This window comes from Eschrichtius robustus, chromosome 15 (genome assembly GCF_028021215.1).
Source record: "Eschrichtius robustus isolate mEscRob2 chromosome 15, mEscRob2.pri, whole genome shotgun sequence".
Taxonomy (NCBI): domain Eukaryota; kingdom Metazoa; phylum Chordata; class Mammalia; order Artiodactyla; family Eschrichtiidae; genus Eschrichtius; species Eschrichtius robustus.
This window is the reverse complement of record NC_090838.1, coordinates 36099244-36118002: the sequence shown is the minus strand read 5'-3', so window position 1 is coordinate 36118002 and position 18759 is coordinate 36099244. Positions and strand designations below refer to the sequence as shown.

General features: G+C 37.7%; 1 protein-coding gene and 1 pseudogene across 4 annotated transcripts in view; one reads left to right on the top strand and one right to left on the bottom strand.

The window, feature by feature from the left end:
* Window positions 1-2591: 2591 nt before the first annotated feature.
* LOC137778164 (SS18-like protein 2 pseudogene) lies at window positions 2592-2820 on the bottom strand (annotated as a pseudogene).
* A 4116-nt stretch (window positions 2821-6936) lies between these two features.
* THADA (THADA armadillo repeat containing) overlaps window positions 6937-18759 on the top strand; it is a 319471-nt gene continuing 307648 nt past the window's right edge. For all 4 annotated transcript variants that reach the window (XM_068564210.1, XM_068564209.1, XM_068564211.1 and 1 more), the window contains exons 1-4: window positions 6937-7072; window positions 10220-10319; window positions 10618-10712; window positions 14793-14923. In XM_068564210.1, coding sequence (XP_068420311.1) covers window positions 10244-10319; window positions 10618-10712; window positions 14793-14923 — 302 coding nt within the window. In that variant the 5' untranslated portion in view covers window positions 6937-7072; window positions 10220-10243. The remainder of the gene's footprint in view (window positions 7073-10219; window positions 10320-10617; window positions 10713-14792; window positions 14924-18759) is intronic.

Below are 18759 nucleotides of genomic sequence, written 5' to 3'. Positions count from 1 at the left end.
CAATCACTTTGCTTTACTCTTGAAACTAACACAATATTGTAAATCAACTATACTTAAAAAAGGGAAACAAACTTAACACAATCTTTACCTTTTCCAAGAGATTCTATATTTTACAAACTTTGTTTTCTCCCCTTGCAGGACCCAGCAGAGTCCTACTCTCTAAAATTTATATTAAACTTTCCATCTCTTCCTGTGCTAGAGATTTCTTCTCCAGATGTCCCAAAGAAACAGTGGTAGGTATCTACAAGTCCCCTCCTCTGGAGAGGACTGAGAATTGGGATTGCCATATGGACTGGGTGATGCAAATCTTCCTCATTGGTCTTTCTCAGATATAGTCCATACATGGGCTCCCAAATGATAGATGTTTTGGGATGGCAGAATAATGTGGGGGAAATAAGACTGCTTTTTGCAACAAGAATAAAAAAAAATATTTTCTTTTCAAAAGCATTTTAATCAAAGATGATGCTATGTATTTAAAATTTTTGTGTTTTTCCATCTGTGCCCAACACAATTGCTGCCTTTCTTCAAAATGACAATAATAAAATTCAGTTGGTAAAAAATATTAACTTTTTGGTAATTTGAGGGTGTTCCAATTAGCAACTCTACAACCTACAAAAACAAGCCTTAAAAGAAAACTCTATTAAACTAGCGTTACACTAAAGTTTAAGAAGAAAAAAAGATCACTCATAATGTTACCAGCCTGATTAACTGCTTTTCAAAACACATTATTTTCCAACTCTTATTCACAGTATCCACATTTTTTTTATCAAGTTGTAAACATAATGTATATATGATTTGCTATTTTAATATTTCCGGGTCATATTATTTTATAACTATTTTCCTTATGACTTAATTTTTAAGTTACTCACTGAAATTTTCTTTTAAAGTTTAAATATTTGATTTTTTTGTAAAAAGTATAAGCAGCACTATGAATTTTAAAAACACAATATTGAGCAATTTTCATAAAAAAAGTAATTTTCTATTTGAATGTATGTTTCAAAATAAATATAGCATTTAAACTGAGCTGACAAGCTATTCTAACACACTTTGGGTAGAAGTTAATAAGCTAAAATCTATTTGTAAATATTTGTTTTATGTATTTTTCTGGATGAATTCTACATTCCACATGAAAAAATATGCTATCATTCAAATGGTGCAGAAATAAACAACATGGAAAGTGAGGGCCTCCGTAATTCTACTCCCAGAAAAACCATTGTCTGGTGAACGTTCATCCTGGCTGAACTCCTTATTGAAAGGTGGAAATAATTCTGTAGTTTGCTGCCACATAGTGGTAAGGTAAGCATCATTGCACATTAACACTGGAAAAGAACTTGATGGTCTATTATCCTAACCCAACAAGTATATTTGCTGAGTTACTCATGCTAGGCACTGTACTAGTCAGTAAGGACCTAAAGATGGCTCCTGTCTTGGAAAAGTTCAGAAATTAATAGGAAGACTGACAAGCATACAAATAACTAGCATGTCCCGACAAAGTGACAATGCTGAGACAAAACTACTGGCAGTAAAAACAAGAATTTCTTGTCAGGTTTCACTGAGGAGGTGACATGTGAGATGTATCTTCAAGTGTGAGGAAGTTTTGCGGGTGGGAATCAGAAAGACCTTCCGAGGGACTTCCCTGGCGGTCTAGTGGTTAAGACTTCGCCTTCCAGTGCAGGGGGTGCGGGTTCTACCCCTGGTCAGGAGCTAAGATCCCACATGCTTCCCAGCCAAAAAACCAAAACATAAAACAGAAGCAATATTGTAACAAATTCAATACAGACTTTAAAAAATGGTCCACATCAAAAAAAAAAATCTTAAAGAAAAAAATAAAAAGCAAGAAAAACCTTCCAAGCAGAGAGCACAGTGCATGAAAGATCAGTGCTTTCAGGGAATACTGAGAAGGTCCCACAAGTTGGAGGCTGGCGTATGGGGAAGGAAAGAAAGAATACATAAAAGAGCGCCATCATGTGCTTTTAAGTAGGGAAGGGATAAGATCAGAGTTCTTTAGAAAGGAAAAGTTTGGGACTTCCCTGGTGGCCCAGTGGTTAAGAATCCGCCTGCCAATGCAGGGGACACAGGTTTGATCCCTGTTCCTGAAAGATCCCACAGGCCACGGAGCAACTAAGCCCACGATCCACAACTACTGAAGCCCGCACGCCTAGAGCCCGTGCTCCACAACAAGAGAAGCCACCGCAATGAGAAGCCTGTGCTCCGCAACAAAGAGTAGCCCCCTGCTCGCCGCAACTAGAGAAAGCCCGCACGCAGCAACGAAGACCCAACACAGCCAAAAATAAAAATTTTAAAAATCAAAATAAAATAAAAAAAGAAAGAAAAAGTTTGAAGAACATCTAAAATGTGCCTCACTCATAACAAACCTAACAAACCTTTTTTTGATTTTTTTTTTTTAGGGAATCTGCTTAATTTTTAAAATAAATATTTACATTGAGAATACAGTTAATTTAGTAGCTTTCTTCACATTTCTGAGAGTCACAGAAGTTTCATTCATGTTTCAAGCAGTTGAGATGGTAAAGATTCTACTTCATAGGAAATGAATTACATTCAATGACACCTCACAACAGCCAACTGGAAGATTATTCCACTGCTTTTGAAGCAATGGTTGGGCTGGCATCTGTGATAGTAGCCAAATAAATGAAATTTCTGTGTAACACATGCTGGTACTGGGTGCACTCATTTGCCTGGCCTTTGTTCTGATACTCCACGATACAGCAGATCAGCTGGTCATTCTCTAGGACCCACTGGATCATTTTGATTGACTTCTGCCCTGCCTCTCAGCCAGTCTGGTATGAAGGCTACCAACATCCTGGGAAGCCAGGTTGAAACCCAGTCTCAGGCCCCACGGATCCTCGTGCATCTAGTAAACCTAGTTTTATGTTTAAATTCTGTGGCTGTCTTCTATGAAAATGTATGTCATTAAAGGCAAATAAGTTTGTAAGAACACATGAGCATTAGTGTTTCCTCAAGATATACTGTGGAAATTATAATCAAACAACTCGTAAATAAATCATTCCTTAGTTGTGATCCATTAGTCAGTACATTTTAAGTATCAAGAGAAATTTGTAGATGTGTTATAGACTGTGGTAGCTAGCCTCCAAAGTGGCCCCCCAATTATACTGGCCTCCTGGCATTTATGGGTTGGTGTAGTCCCCTCTCACAATGAATAGGACTGAACTTTGTAATCAATGCGATATTGTTGAGATGGGACTTCTGTGGCTAGGCCATAAAAGCCATTGAAGCTTCTACCTTGCTCTTTCTGGGGAAGGCCAGCTACCATGTTGTGAGAAAGCTCAAGCAGCCTGGGGGAGAGGCCCACATGGGGAGGAACTGAGGCCTTTTGTAAACAACAAGCACCACTGAGTTAAGTCATCTTGGAAATGGATCCTCCACCCTTAGTTAAGCCTTTGGATGACTGCAACCTCATGAGAGACTCCTGGCCAGAAAATATCATCTTATATTAACAAACAATAAAATATTCATATTCATACTCTAGTATATGCTTTTGGATTTCATTTTAGACATGAAGCTATTAAATAGGGCTTATTAGGAGGGATTCCTTAATTATGTAAATCACCATACACTACTGGCAGATTATTATCATAAAGTGTGTTTTTTAGAATGTAAGGGTGACTCTGAGACTGACAGACTCAATTGAGATTTTCAGTTATGGAAAACAATACCTATTATAGTAGATAACTTTGATTGGAGTGAAGTTTATGAACAAGTATTAAATGAGTAGGCAATTAAATCCCTTTTTTGTGGTTTTGAAAGGTGAAATTTTAATTATTCAAACATCCTTTCAAATGTAAAAGAACTTAAAAAAATCATTATGTGTGAAAATGTGTCATTAAATAACTATAAAAATATTCCCTTCCCTACTTGAAGGGAAAATGCTGCTTTAACAGGTACATATTTAAAGTAAAACTACACTTAACAAAACACAGATATACTGATTACTTTTCATGATTTTATGTAGTCCACTTTTACCATAAGATGCCATTTAAGTGTTTTCTTTTATACTTTCATATATCAAGGATTACTGATTCTTTAAAAATTCCCTTGGACTACATTTTTACAAATAAAATATATAGCTACTTAAAAAAAGGTTCATGGCCCAAATTCATGCTGTGTTCTGAAAAGACTCAAGCGGAGAATTTAAAGTGGTCTCAAGTTGGTGGTGCGAGTTGACTCCAAAAAAAAAGCGCTTTTCCAAACACGTTACTCTTTCAGTCTTTAAAACCTGAACCTTCTCTTGCCTCTATTTCCTCTAGGAGTTACCACTCCATTTATTTGCCACTGTGTACTATACCGCCATTGTCTCTGCTTGATCTTGTCACTGTCAATTCCTTTCCCCCCAGTCTCTTTTAAACCCATTCAAATCCACTCCAAGCAAACTTTTGCCCTGATCACTCTATGAATGGCAACTTCATCCTTCCAGTTGCTCAGGTCAGAAACCTTGGAATCATCTTTGACTCTTTTCCTCATACCCCATATCCCATCCTTCAGAAAATCCTGTTGGCTTACTTCCAAATCATATCCTGAATTTGTCCACTCTTCACACTTGCCACTGCTACCTTCCTGGTCTGAGCCACCAGCATCTTGCCTGCTTAGTTTATAGCAATAGCCTCTTCACTCATTGAAGTGGGAAGTCTTCCCACTTCCACTAAAGTCTAGTCTCAACAAAGTAGCTCCAGGGACTCTTTTGAAATGCAGATGAATCCTATCACTCTTCTGCTCAAAATGACTCCCCATTTCACTTAGAGTAAAAGTCCTTGTAAGGGTTTACATAATTGAAACTCCCTTGTTTCATTCCCTATAACCTATACCTTTGCTGGCTTGGCTCTAGCCACACTGGCCTCCTTGCTGTTCTTCCACACCAAGCTCCTGCCCTGACACCTCTGCAGTGGCTGTTCCCTCCACATGGAATGCTTTTCCTCAGGGTATCCACATCTCTTGCAAATCCTTACTCCAGGAAGCCTACCCTGACCACTCTATTTAAAATGGCAACAGATCTCCCCCTCACTCTCATCTTCTATTCCCCCTGTTTTTTCTATGGCAGTTACCACCTTTGCACATACATGTTAATTGTGTTTGTTTGCCTCCTAGCTCATGCTCTAATTTTGTGGGGGGAAGACTCACAACGTCTTACTCTCAAATGCCCCTTACTTTCAAATTGTTGGGCCAAAATTTAAAAAGGGTTGTAATCCATTGATCGTTACGAAGTTCCTTCAGTGAGACTGAAACATATATTTAAAAAAGGAAAACACTTAAAAATGGTGTTAAAAAACAAAATTCAACCAACTAAATGTGCAGATCTAATTGGCTTTATTCAATGATTTATGAACCAGGCAGCATCCCATCTAGTAAATAGGAAGGCACTCCTTCAGTGGTACAAAATGGAAAGCTTTTATAGAAATGGGGTGGGACAAGGAAGTTATGAGTAAAGGAAAAGAAAGGATTGTTTCAGGTGAGATTACCTCTCTAGTGCTGATAAGCAATTCCAGATATTCTGTTCTTGAGACAGGCTGAAACTGCCATTAAGTCGTGGTTTGCTGTCCTGGGGGATAGTGGCTCCACCTTGAGCCTGTTGTTTCTTTCTTCTCCTTTTTTTAAAAAAACGATGGTTAAGATGGTAAATTTTGTTATGTGTATTTTACCACAACTTAAAAAAAAAAAAATCAGAGCACACAGCACTTGTAGAATAACAAATATTTCACGAAATTTTTGTTTCAGTTATATATGTGTGAGTACTTAGGTGTACTTGGTTTAAGGTACAATGTATTTCTTACTATCAGTCCCAGTCAAAATTAGAAAAAAATTGCTGTAGAGAATGTTCTACATACACTCATCAGCTGACATGTAAAAGACACTTCACAGCAGCATTGTTAGTGCAAAAGATGGAAACGATCCAAATCTCCAGAGGACTAGAATGGATAAATGCGGTATATTAAACAATGGAATACTATACAACAGTGAATGAAAGAACTACACGGATCCGCTTTTCTGTGGATGCCAAAAGCAATGCTGAGAGAAGCAAAGTCCTGGAGAAAACAAACGATTCCACATACAAAGCTCAATATCAAACAAAATAAGATGTGTTTAGTGATACATACACAGGTGATAAAACTACAAAGAAAAACAAACGAAGGTGAGATAAAATTCAGAAAAGTAATGATTAAAAACTTAAAATCATCAATCTGACTAAAGGTTTGGGGAACTGGAATGTTTCTCAGTATTTCCCAAATTAATTGCACTTGAACATAACCTCCGTGTCTATTTCGTGATCTTACCCCCGTCCCAGCTCCTAGCGTAGAGGTTGGCACCTACTTATTTTATTTATGTATTTTTAAAGGGCCGAACCATCTGATAATTTGGTTTTCTGCGTAATATATATATCCTAAATAGGATAACTTTCAAGGCTAGCCCCTGGTAACGGCTCCGACAACAGCACTGTTTGCTGAATGAATACCTGCACTGTGGCATACGTTAGTTCATTTCAGTACTTCGCATCTTCGTCAAAATTCTTACTGTGGCTTCAGTTGACTGCCCGTCCCATCCCCTACCCCCTCTCACAGGCTCTAAAGTCGTCAGGCTCCTGGTTCTAGAGGCCCGGAGGCAGTTTTCTCTCTGTCTCTGCGCTGAGGAAGCTGAGAGGGAGAAGGGTGGAACGTCTGGGTTAAGGCAAAAGTGCTTCCCAGGGACTCAGGGGTGTGGAGGTCACTGTCAAAGCTGCCCTAAGGCCAAGGAGGCGGGCAGGGCTCGCCCTAGCGGTTCAAGTGAGGTACCGCGCGCACTCTTTAAAGTAGGGTCTGACCAAACTCACTAACACCGGTTCTCCGGTGACATCACCACCCCTCTGGACTCCTGATTGGAGGAGTTCATTGGCTCAATTCTCGCGATGATTCTCCCTCCAGGTCCTCTTGCTTCCCTCCCCTCGCCTCGACCCGGTAGTTGCCTACAGACCACGCTGTGAGCCACGGAGACACCGTAGAACTAGACCAGCTTCCGGGACTCGTCCTGACGGCTGCTACTCTTCTCAGACTCTCACGGGAACGAGGTTTGGCTGCCAGGCGTCCTGCTTGCCCTATCCGCGGTAGCGCTCGACTCTCCACCGCTCGGCTCGGCCACTTTGCTAGGGCCGCCAGGCGATATTCACCAATTCCCGTCCTTCAGTTACGCGAGAATTTGGCTGTCTTGAAACTGATTTCCGGTCGCTTAGGTCTCCATGGAGATAGAACTTTAACCACTTTTTGTTTTTACCTGTCATTCCCCGGCCTCCACGTGGTTGGGAAGTTGCCCAGATAATGTTTGTGGGAGTCAGCCAGAAAGTTGTAGATGGGAGTGAAGCAGCAATCAGAAGGGAAGCAGCCAGTGGGACCCAGGAGGAGTATAATTTACTGAGCATCTTCTGGCCACTTAAGCAGTACCTTAAGGTGGGCACGGGATTTTCCGCTATTGGGAGGCCCAGTTCTTCAGGACAAACGTTTAGACATCCATTGAGCACGCATAAGCACCAGACCTCTTTGTGCAGTCTTGAGGGTTCCAGGATCAAATCCCGCTGCAGATTTGCTCACCATTCACCAGAGAATAGCCTCCCCAGTTGTCTGTCTCTATTCCTTCTAAGCTTTGTATATTGGTGACTTACCTCGGAAGTGAACCCTAGTGATATTCCCCTTGGTGACTTACCTAGGAAGTGATCCCCAGTGATATTCCCCTTGATCATGTCACTTTTCAGATTCTTACCTTGTCAATGCTTTTCTAACTGTGTCCATTTTTATTACCATTTTCTGTTAAGTGGATTTTCACATTTCATTGCTGTATTGATTTCTTGCTTAGCAAAGGGACCAAAGGTTCTTCAGTGTCAGGACTAGCTTGTCATTTGGATATAGAATTTACTTAAGATGACAGGTAGTCCACTTGCTGCTGTTAAAAGTATACATACCTTTTAGAACATCACTGACAAATGTTTGTTAATTAACTCATTTGTTTATTCATCAAATATTTATTAAGCACCTAATATGTGCCAGGTACTGTTTTGGGAATTGAGAGTTAAAACAGTGGACAAAACAGATTAAAGTTGCTGCCTTCATGGAATTTATTACTAGGGGAGACAGATAATATGCAAATAAACAAGTTCCTGTAACTTCAGGTAGTAGTAAGTACTATGAAGAAAATAAAGCAATAGAAATGGTCTGTATGTGTGTAGGAGTGGTGGCAGATAGAGTGGTCATGGAAGGCTTCTTGGAGGAGGTGATATTTGAGAAGAGACCTGAATGATGAAGAGTTGGCCTTGCAAAGATGTGGTGGAATAAACCTAACAGACAGAGGTATCAGGAAGTGCAAAGTCCCCTAGATGGTGAAGAGAAGATTAATTTGAGATGAACTGCAGGGGAAAGCATGGCCAGATTATTTAGGGCCTTGAAGGCCAAGTCTCAAATTTGGATTTTATTCTAAGTGAAAATGAAAGCCCTTGGAAAGTTTTAAGAAAGAGAGTAATTAGATTTGAAAAAAATTGCTTTGATGACTGTGAAAAGAATGGACTCTTCAGAAGCAGGATGGAAGTTTGGAGACCAGTTGGGAGGTTATTGCAGGAGTACAGGTGGAAAGGTTAATTCAATTTCTGTTTGGATATTCCCAGTGTTGGGAAATTCTCTTTTGAAAGGCAGCACATTTTATAGTTGAACCATAGCGTTCTTCCTTTGTATTGAGCTGGAACTGGCCTCCCTGAAGCTTGCACTGACATTTCCTGATTCTATAGACATCTACAAATTCTATAGCCATCTCAGATAGAAGACATCTGGGATTTCCTTGGTGGTCCAGTGGTTAGGACTTGGTGCTTTCACTCCGTGGCCCCGGGTTCAATCCCTGGTCAGGGAAAAGATCCTGCAAGCCACGCAGTGCAGCCAAAAAAAAAAAAAAAAGACAGAAGACATCTATTCCTCTTTCTCCAAAGCAGTCCTCCAACAACAGCAGCTCTTTTAAGGCACTCGTCCAGTCCACTTTTCTCTAGGCCAAACACCTTTGGTTAACTGAACTGTTTTCTGAAGGGAGGTGCTCTCTTGGCCCTTCAGAAATCTGGCTGTTCCTTGGAAGCTCCATCATTTGCTATGGCTCCTTAAGATATGGCCACCAGCATAGCACCTAATGCTTCGCATGTCACCTGACCTGTGAAGCTGACCAAGGGATCAGGCATTCCCTTGGTCTAGTTGACTTCTAATGTGGTTTTTAACAGTCATGTTGTGCTATTGGCTCACATAATATTCAAACCACATATTGAGCTGTTTCAAATCACATATTTTCTCCCCCACCTCCCCATCCTGTATTTCTAGATTATATTTTTCTAATCCAAATGCAGCATTTTACATTTATTTCTGTTTCATCTTGGTAAATTTATTCCAGTTTATTGGTCGTTTTTTTTTAATCCTAAGTCCATCATCCAACATGTGCTCCCACCTGTGTGTCTTTTATAAATTCACTATGTTATGTCCTCTAATGTCTACATTATAAACACTGCTAAAAATGCTAACTGCACCAAGAAAAGAGCCCTGTGTGGCATTTCCCTAGTGGCTTGTCTTCAGACCTCATGGTACTATTAGTGTGTATCCTTTGAGTACATTTGTTCAGCCCATTATGAACCCAGTTAGCTGAAACAAACTCTGTTCGTTAACTAAAAGCAAACTCACAAGGATAGTATATGAAAGTTTCCTTTATCAAATATTTTGCAGAAATCAAGATGTAGCATCTCATGATACCTCCTGACCTGTCAGTCTAAGAAGAAACGGAGGTTAGGTATGCGTAGTTTATTTTTGAAAAACCATGCTGGTTTCTTTGTTATTACTAAAATGAAGGTTTGCTGTATTTTAAAATATAAAGACTGGGTAGGTAAAAGTAACTTTAGACATTAATAAACTCTTCTTGAGTCTAAAAAAGTTTTTCAAAGCAGAAATCCTTAGATCAGTAGTTCTCAGCCTGTGGCAACTTTGCTCCCCAGGGGACATTTGGCAATGACTAGAGACATTTTTTGGTTGTCACAACTTAGAGGAAGGAGGATGCTACTGGCATCTAGTGGGTAGAGGCCAAGGATGTGTTAAATATCCTACAGTGCCCAGGACAACACTCTATAGCAAAGAATTATCCGGCCCAAAATGTCAGTGGTACTGAGGTCTTTAGTGCATCAGTGTCTTAAAACTCTTCTTTCTTGTAGTGACTACTGTTAATTCTATTTAAAATGGGTGTAAAGAAGAAGAAAGAAACGCAAGTTACTTCATTGACCGTTTGTCATCAGGACCTTGAAACTTTGAGATGTAAGTGATTTCTGACTTCATTTGTTGATCTCTTTTTTAGGTTGCAAACAGTATATTTATCTCTGGGACTCCATATCACATAATGTTCAAACTCTTGGTATTTAATTATTCCATGTTCTTTACATTCAGTTTTGGTTGTAAAATGGTTTTCTTAAACTTCTTTCTTCAAACTAAGTTCTGCCAGGTTTTTTTTTGTTTGTTTATAAATATTTAAATTTTATAGAACACATGACAAACGCAAACTCATATCCATATATTGTTAAATCACTGAAGAAATTTTTTTGTGTGTGTTATGTAGCTTTGGCTGATGTAGAAGGGAAGAATCTAGCTTCTTTGCTGTTACATTGTGTACAACTCACTGATGGAGTGTCACAGATCCATTATGTTAAACAGGTAAGGCTGATTTGATATTCATGAGTGCATCTTGAAGGTTATCATGCTATTATGGACTTTTAAAATTAACTGATAATTTTTGGCTCCCAATTATTTAATATAAATGTATCATTAAAGAATAAGGGATTGTTTTGTTTTTTCTATTCATTGTATGATATCTTTTTATTTAGAGTGGCAAAGGAAGCCATACTTAGGCTTCCACCACTATTGGAGCTGTATATAGGTAGGATAATGAAATAATTGTGCATACCTTTTTGTTTGTTTGTTTTTTGAATTTTATTTTATTTATTCTTTTATACAGCAGGTTCTTATTAGTCATCCATTTTATACACATCAGTGTATACATGTCAATCCCAATCTCCCAGTTCATCAAACCACCACCACCACCCCCCGCCCCTTTCCCCCGTTGGCGTCCATACGTTTGTTCTCTACATCTGTGTCTCAGTTTCTGCCCTGCAAACCGGTTCATCTGTACCATTTTTCTATGTTCCACATATATGTGTTAATATACGATATTTGTTTCTCTCTTTCTGACTTACTTCACTCTTTGTGACACTCTCTAGATTCATCCACGTCTCTACAAATGACCCAATTCCGTTCCTTTTTATGGCTGAGTAATATTCCATTGTATATATGTACCACATCTTCTTTATCCATTCATCTGTCGATGGGCATTTAGGTTGCTTCCATGACCTGGCTATTGTAAATAGTGCTGCAATGAACCCTGGGGTGCATGTGTGTTTTTGAATTATGGTTTTCTCTGGGTATATACCCAGTAGTGGGATTGCTGGTTCATATGGTAATTCTATTTTTAGTTTTTTAAGGAACCTCCATATTGTTCTCCATAGTGGCTGTATCAATTTACATTCCCGCTAACAGTGCAAGAGGGTTCCCTTTTCTCCACACCCTCTCCAGCATTTGTTGTTTGTAGATTTTCTGATGATGTCCATTCTAACTGATGTGAGGTGATACCTCATTGTAGTTTTGATTTGCATTTCTCTAATAATTAGTGATGTTGAGCAGGTTTTCATGTGCTTCTTGGCCATCTGTATGTCTTCTTTGGAGAAATGTCTATTTAGGTTGTCTGCCCATTTTTGGATTGGGTTGTTTGTTTCTTTAACATTGGGCTGCATGAGCTGTTTATATATTTTGGAGATTAATCCTTTGTCCGTTGATTAGTTTGCAAATATTTTCTCCCATTTTGAGGGTTGTCTTTTAGTCTTATTTATGGTTTCCTTTGCTGTGCAAAAGCTTTTAAGTTTCATTAGGTCTCATTTGTTTATTTTTGTTTTTATTTCCATTACTCTAGGAGGTGGATCAAAAAAGATCTTGCTGTGATTTATGTCAAAGAGTGTTCTTCCTATGTTTTCCTCTGAGAGTTTTATAGTATCCAGTCTTACATTTAGGTCTGTAATCCATTTTGAGTTTATTTTTGTATATGGTGTTAGGGAGTGTTCTAATTTCATTCTTTTACATGTAGCTGTCCAGTTTTCCCTGCGCCACTTGTTGAAGAGACTGTCTTTTCTCCATTGTATATCCTTGCCTCCTTTGTCATAGATTAGTTGACCATAGGTGTGTGGGTTTATCTCTGGGCTTTCTATCTTATTCCATTGATCTATATTTCTGTTTTTGTGTCAGTACCGTATTGTCTTGATTACTGTAACTTTGTAGTATAGCCTGAAGTCAGGGAGTCTGATTCCTCCAGCTCCGTTTTTTTCCCCTTAAGACCGCTTTGGCTCTTCGGGGTCTTTTGTGTCTCCATACAAATTTTAAGATTTTTTGTTCTAGTTCCATAAGAAATGCCATTGGTAATTTGATAGGGATCGCATTGAATCTGTAGATTGCTTTGGGTAGTATAGTCATTTTCACAATATTGATTCTTCTAATCCAAGAACATGGTATATCTCTCCATCTGTTGGTATCATCTTTAATTTCTTTCATCAGTGTCTTATAGTTTTCTGCATACAGGTCTTTTGTCTCCCTAGGTTTGTCCTAAACCTAGGAATGTCCTATAAATATCAATTAAATCTATCTGGTCTATGGTGTCATTTAAAGCTTCTGTTTCCTTATTAATTTTCTGTTTGGATGATCTGTCCATTGGTGTAAGTGAGGTGTTAAAGTCCCCCATTATTATTGTGTCACTGTCGATTTCCTCTTTTATAGCTGTTAGCAGTTGCCTTATGTATTGAGGTGCTCCTGTGTTGGGTGCATATATATTTATAATTGTGATATCTTCTTCTTGGATTGATCCCTTGATCATTATGTAGTGTCCTTCCTTGTCTCTTGTAGCATTCTTTATTTTAAAGTCTATTTTATCTGATATGAGTATTGCTACTCCAGCTTTCTTTTGATTTCCATTTGCATGAAATATCTTTTTCCATCCCCTCACTTTCAGTCTGTATGTGTCCCTAGGTCTGAAGTGGGTCTCTTGTAGACAGCATATATATGGGTCTTGTTTTTGTATCCATTCAGCAAGCCTGTGTCTTTTGGTTGGAACATTTAATCCATTCACGTTTAAGGTAATTATCGATACGTATGTTCCTATGACCATTTTCTTAATTGTTTTGGGTTTGTTTTTGTAGGTCTTTTTCTTCTCTTGTGTTTCCCACTTAGAGAAGTTCCTTTAGCATTTGTTGTAGAGCTGCTTTGGTGGTGCTGAATTCTCTTAACTTTTGCTTTTCTGTAAAGCTTTTGATTTCTCCATAGAATCTGAATGAGATCCTTGCCGGGTAGAGTAATCTTGGGCGTAGGTTTTTCCCTTTCATCTCTTTAAGTATATCATGCCACTCCCTTCTGGCTTGTAGAGTTTCTGCTGAGAAATCAGCTGTTAACCTTATGGGAGTTCCCTTGTATGTTATTTGTCATTTTTCTCTTGCTGCTTTCAATAATTTTTCTTTGTCTTTAATTTTTGCCAATTTGATTACTATGTGTCTTGGCATGTTTCTCCTTGGGTTTATCCTGTATTGGACTCTGCACTTCCTGGACTTGGGTGGCTATTTCCTTTCCCATGTTAGGGAAGTTTTCGACTATAATCTCTTCAAATATTTTCTCTGGTCCTTTCTCTCTCTCTTTTCCTTCTGGGACCCCTATAATGCGAATGTTGTTGCGTTTAATGTTGTCCCAGAGGTCTCTTAGGCTGTCTTCATTTCTTTTCATTCTTTTTTCTTTATTCTGTTCCGCAGCAGTGAATTCCACCATTCTGTCTTCCAGGTCACTTATCCATTCTTCTGCCTCAGTTATTCTGCTATTGATTCCTTCTAGTGTATTTTTCATTTTAATAATTGTATTGTTCATCTCTGTTTGTTTGTTCTTTAATTCTTCTAGGTCTTTGTTATACATTTCTTGCATCTTCTCGATCTTTGCCTCCATTCTTATTCCGAGGTCCTGGATCATCTTCACTATCGTTATTCTGAATTCTTTTTCTGGAAGGTTGCCTATCTCCACTTCATTTAGTTGTTTTTCTGGGGTTTTTTCTTGTTCCTTCATCTGGTATATAGCCCTCTGCCTTTTCATCTTGTCTATCTTTCTATGAATGTGGTTTTTGTTCCACAGACTGCAGGATTGTAGTTCTTCTTGCTTCTGCTGTCTGCCCTCTCTGTGCGTACCATTTTTGTGGAGATAAATTAAAAAAAAATTTATATTAATTTTAATCTTCAAAACTTTTTGGCAGGCACATTAAAAAGTTAACTTAAAATGTAAAGACTGTCCTTACGAGCATTTCAGTATTAGGATTTATCATTTGAAGTTGCATAATATTTTTTTGGGAAGCAATTAAATGTATTATTGGTTTTCAGTAGTGCTACAGAATTCCTGTACCTTAAACCATTAACAAGTCTACTTCTCATTGAAGGTGGGTCTGGAGGGTAAAGTGGGAGTTGGGGACATGGTTTAAAAATTTAATAAATACTGAAATAGTTTTAAGTTAAATTAAATAGTGTTTAAATTAGTACCCTTAACAGTGTAGAGTGGAAAATATTACACATTAAAATTGAGACTTAAAAAAGTATTTGAATCTATGTTACTTTACTATTCTTGATATTAGAAAAACATTACTATGGCTTTGAATTCTTTGGATTATAGATTGTGCCCTTACTGGAGAAGGCAAATAAAAATGGCAAGTGTGATCCCACTATTCGAAGTTGTTTGGATATTTTAGCAGGCATTTATCTTTCTTTGAATCTAAAGAATCCCTTGAAGAAAGTCTTGGCAAGGTAAGGAAAAAAAGAAAAGTTAGACATTGTAAATGTTTAATTTGACCAAAAGTAACCAGTATTTACGGTTCCCTCTATGGTTTGGTAAAACTGAACTGAAATATATCACTTAGCAATTTCATTCATACATTTCGTCTTTGTTTTATTTACTTATTTATTTATCATAACTCTTTAAAAATGTAAAAAGGCTCCTTAGGTCACAGACCTTAAAAAAATAGGCTGTAGGCTGTATTTTGCAGACTCCTGGTTTAGTCCATTTGCATGTAGTGCAATTATTGGTTAAGTTTAAGTCTGTCATCCTGCTGTTTTTTCTGTGTCCCATCTGTTCTTGGTTTAAACAGATGTTTAAAGCATATATTCCTAAGTATATATTAGGAATATATTACCACATTACCTATATTACACAAGTAATACAGGAATATATGCTTAGTGTAAAAAGTTTAAGCAATATAGAAGTACACAAAATAAAAAGTGAACCTTCCTTTTCACTATTTCTGGCCTATCTTTTCGTAGTAAAGGTTATCACTTGACATTTTGGTGTTTCTAGGCCTTTCCTTTGGGTTTAGTGTGTGTGTGTTATACTTTAATTTTTATTTTTTATGTAAATGGGGTTATACTCTATATATTTCTCTGTAGGTTGTTTCTCACTAAGGAATGTCTTAGAGATATTTTCAGGTCAGTATAGTTCTTTTTTTTTTAATTGTGGTTAAAAAAACCCCACATAATATAAAATTTACCATCTTAACCATTTTTGAGTGTACAGTTCAATAGTGTTAAGTGTATTCACATTGTTGTGCTGTGGATCTCTAGAACTTCTCCATCTTACAAAACTGAAACTCTATACCCATTAAACAACTACTCCCTATTTCCTCCTCCCCCTAGCCCTTGGCAACCACTATTCTACTTTCTTTTTCTATGATTTTGATTACTTTAGATACCTTGTATAAGTAGAACATTTGTATTTATCTTTCTGTGACTGACTTATGTCCTCAAGGTTCATCCATGTTGTAACATGTGATAGGATTTCCTTCCTTTTTAAGGCTGATTAATACTCTATTGTATGTATATAGCACATTGTGTTCATCCATTAGTCTGTTGATAGACATTTGGATTGCTTCCTCTTTTTTATTTATTTATTTATTTATTTATTTATTTATTTATTTATTTATGGCTGTCTTGGGTCTTTGTTTCTGTGCGAGGGCTTTCTCTGGTTGCGGCAAGTGGGGGCCACTCTTCATCGCAGTGCACGGGCCTCTCACTATTGTGGCCTCTCTTGTTGCAGAGCACAGGCTCCAGACACGCAGGCTCAGCAATTGTGGCTCACGGGCCTAGTCGCTCCACGGCATGTGGGATCTTCCCAGACCAGGGCTTGAACCCATGTCCCCTGTATTGGCAGGCAGATTCTCAACCACTGCACCACCAGGGAAGCCCTGCTTCCTCTTTTTGACTATTGTGAATAATGGACATGGTTGTGCAAATATCTCTTTGAGATCCTGATTTCAGTTCTTTAGGGTATATACCCGGAAGTGGGATTGCTGGATCATATGGTAATTCTATTTTTAATTTTCTGAGGAACTTCTGAACAGTTTTCCATATGGCTGCACTGTTTTACATTTCCACCGAAAGTCCTCATTCTTTCTAACAGCTAGATATTACGTAATACAGATGTACCGAAATTTATATGTGCCATATTACATATTAATCACTTCTCCGTTGATAGTTTGTTTTCAAGTTTTCATTATTCCAGCAATGCTACAGTGATATTCTTAATTATGTATATAATTTTATATGTGTATTTCTCTGAAATGAATTCCTAGAAGAGGAATTTCTTGACCAAACTTATGCCTATCAAAATTTTTGATAGATATTGCTAAATCGTAATCCTCAACACGATACCATGTTATACTCCTTCTAACAAGTGAATAAGAGTGCCTTTTTCTTCATATCTTTCCAACACTGAATAAAATCAATCTATAAATCTTTTAAAATTTGGTAGGTGAAAAATGGTATTATGTTATAATTTGCATTTTCCAGATTACTAGTGAGAGTGAATATTTTTTATTTTTTTTAAATTTATTTATTTATTTATTTTTGGCTGCATTGGGTCTTCGTTGCTGCCCGTGGGCTTTCTCTAGTTGTGGCGAGTGAGAGCTACTCTTCGTTGCAGTGTGTGGGCTTCTCATTTTGGTGGCTTCTCTTGTTGTGGAGCATGGACTCTAGGCATTCAGGCTTCAGTAGTTGTGGTATGCGGGCTCAGTAGTTGTGGCTCGCAGGCTCAGTAGTTGTGGCACATGGGCTTAGTTGCTCTGTGGCATGTGGGATCTTCCCGGACCAGGGCTTGAACCCATGTCCCCTGCATTGGCAGGCGGATTCTTAACCACTGCGCCACCAGGGAAGTCCCCAAGAGTCAATATTTTTTAATGTGTGGATTTTGACTATTTTACTTTTTTTTGGTGATTACATATCTTTGTATGTTTTCTTGTTAGAATATTATTTTTCTTTTTCTTTAAGCAAGTGTATTTATTGTGTCATAAAGCAAATGATCAAATACTGGCCAGTTCTCGGGTTTTGGTGAAGTAGTCAACAAATGTCATTGAACATCCTGATGTTTTCCATCTTTCTCTCACTGTGTTGGCCCTGTCTTCCCTCAGAGTTACAAGGGGTTAAAGCAGTTACAAGCACCTGATATAGACTTTACTGCAATTGGCAAAAAGAAAAAAAAAAGGAAATTTCCTCCTTCGCATTTCTTTTTATTGGAGAGAAAAAACATTTTGTGGAAGGTCCCAGTAGACTTTTCATTGAAGGTCCTGTCAATATTCATTGTCAAGATTGGGTCATATACTTTCTCTCTCCCTCGTTGTAAAAAATGGTTAGGAAGCAAAGGTGTCACACCTTTAGTCCCTTAGTGGAAGGTGAGCTTTGCCAGCAAAGAAGGGTGTGGGGAATGCCTGCAGGAAGGCAGCCAACTGTAGAATGTCTTTATTTATAAGAGATCTATACAGATTATGTGCCAAATATATTCCTTTATTTTGTTACTTGTCTTTAAACTTTCTTCCTGGTGTTTGCTTTATAAAAATTAAAAAAAATTTTTTTCATACTCAAACCTGCAAATATTTTCCTTTGTATAGATTTCTGAGTTTCAGCTTGTATATGCTTTCTCTAATACAAGATTATATAAAATTACTTGTCTTATCTGAAAATACTTTTTGTTTAACTTTTAAATCTATCTGGAATTAAGTTTTGAGTGTAGTGTGAGATAGACATCCAACTTAGTTTTCTTTTCTGTGTGGGGAGCTACTTATCCCCAAACTGTTGAATAGTCCATTATTCGCCACATATTTGTAATGCCGTATTATTATGTTCTATGTTCTTGTATAAGCAAAGGTTTGATTTTAGACTTGAGTCTATTTGTTTACCCACCAACATCACACTTTTATTCACTATAGTTTGATACTATGGTTTAATTATATACTAGAACAAGTCATCTCTGTAGTGACTCTTGTTTTTCAGAATATTCTATTTTCGAATTTTTTTTTTTCCTTCCAGAAAAGCTTTAGAACTGTTGAGTCAGATTTTTAAAGAAATGTTAATTTAGATTAACTGTGGTAAATTGGCATTAAATTTAATTTATCCATTCAGTAAATTTTTATTGATTATCTACTATGTGTCAAGTATTCTTCTAGGCATTGGGAATACAGTGAATAAAACAGTCCAGAACGGAGGTTACTTCTAAGAGGAAGACAGAAGATAGATAAATAAGCAAAATATATAGGAATTAGAGGGCATGAGTGCTATGGAGAAAAAAAAATAAAGCAGAGAAGTGGGAAAGGGAGTAC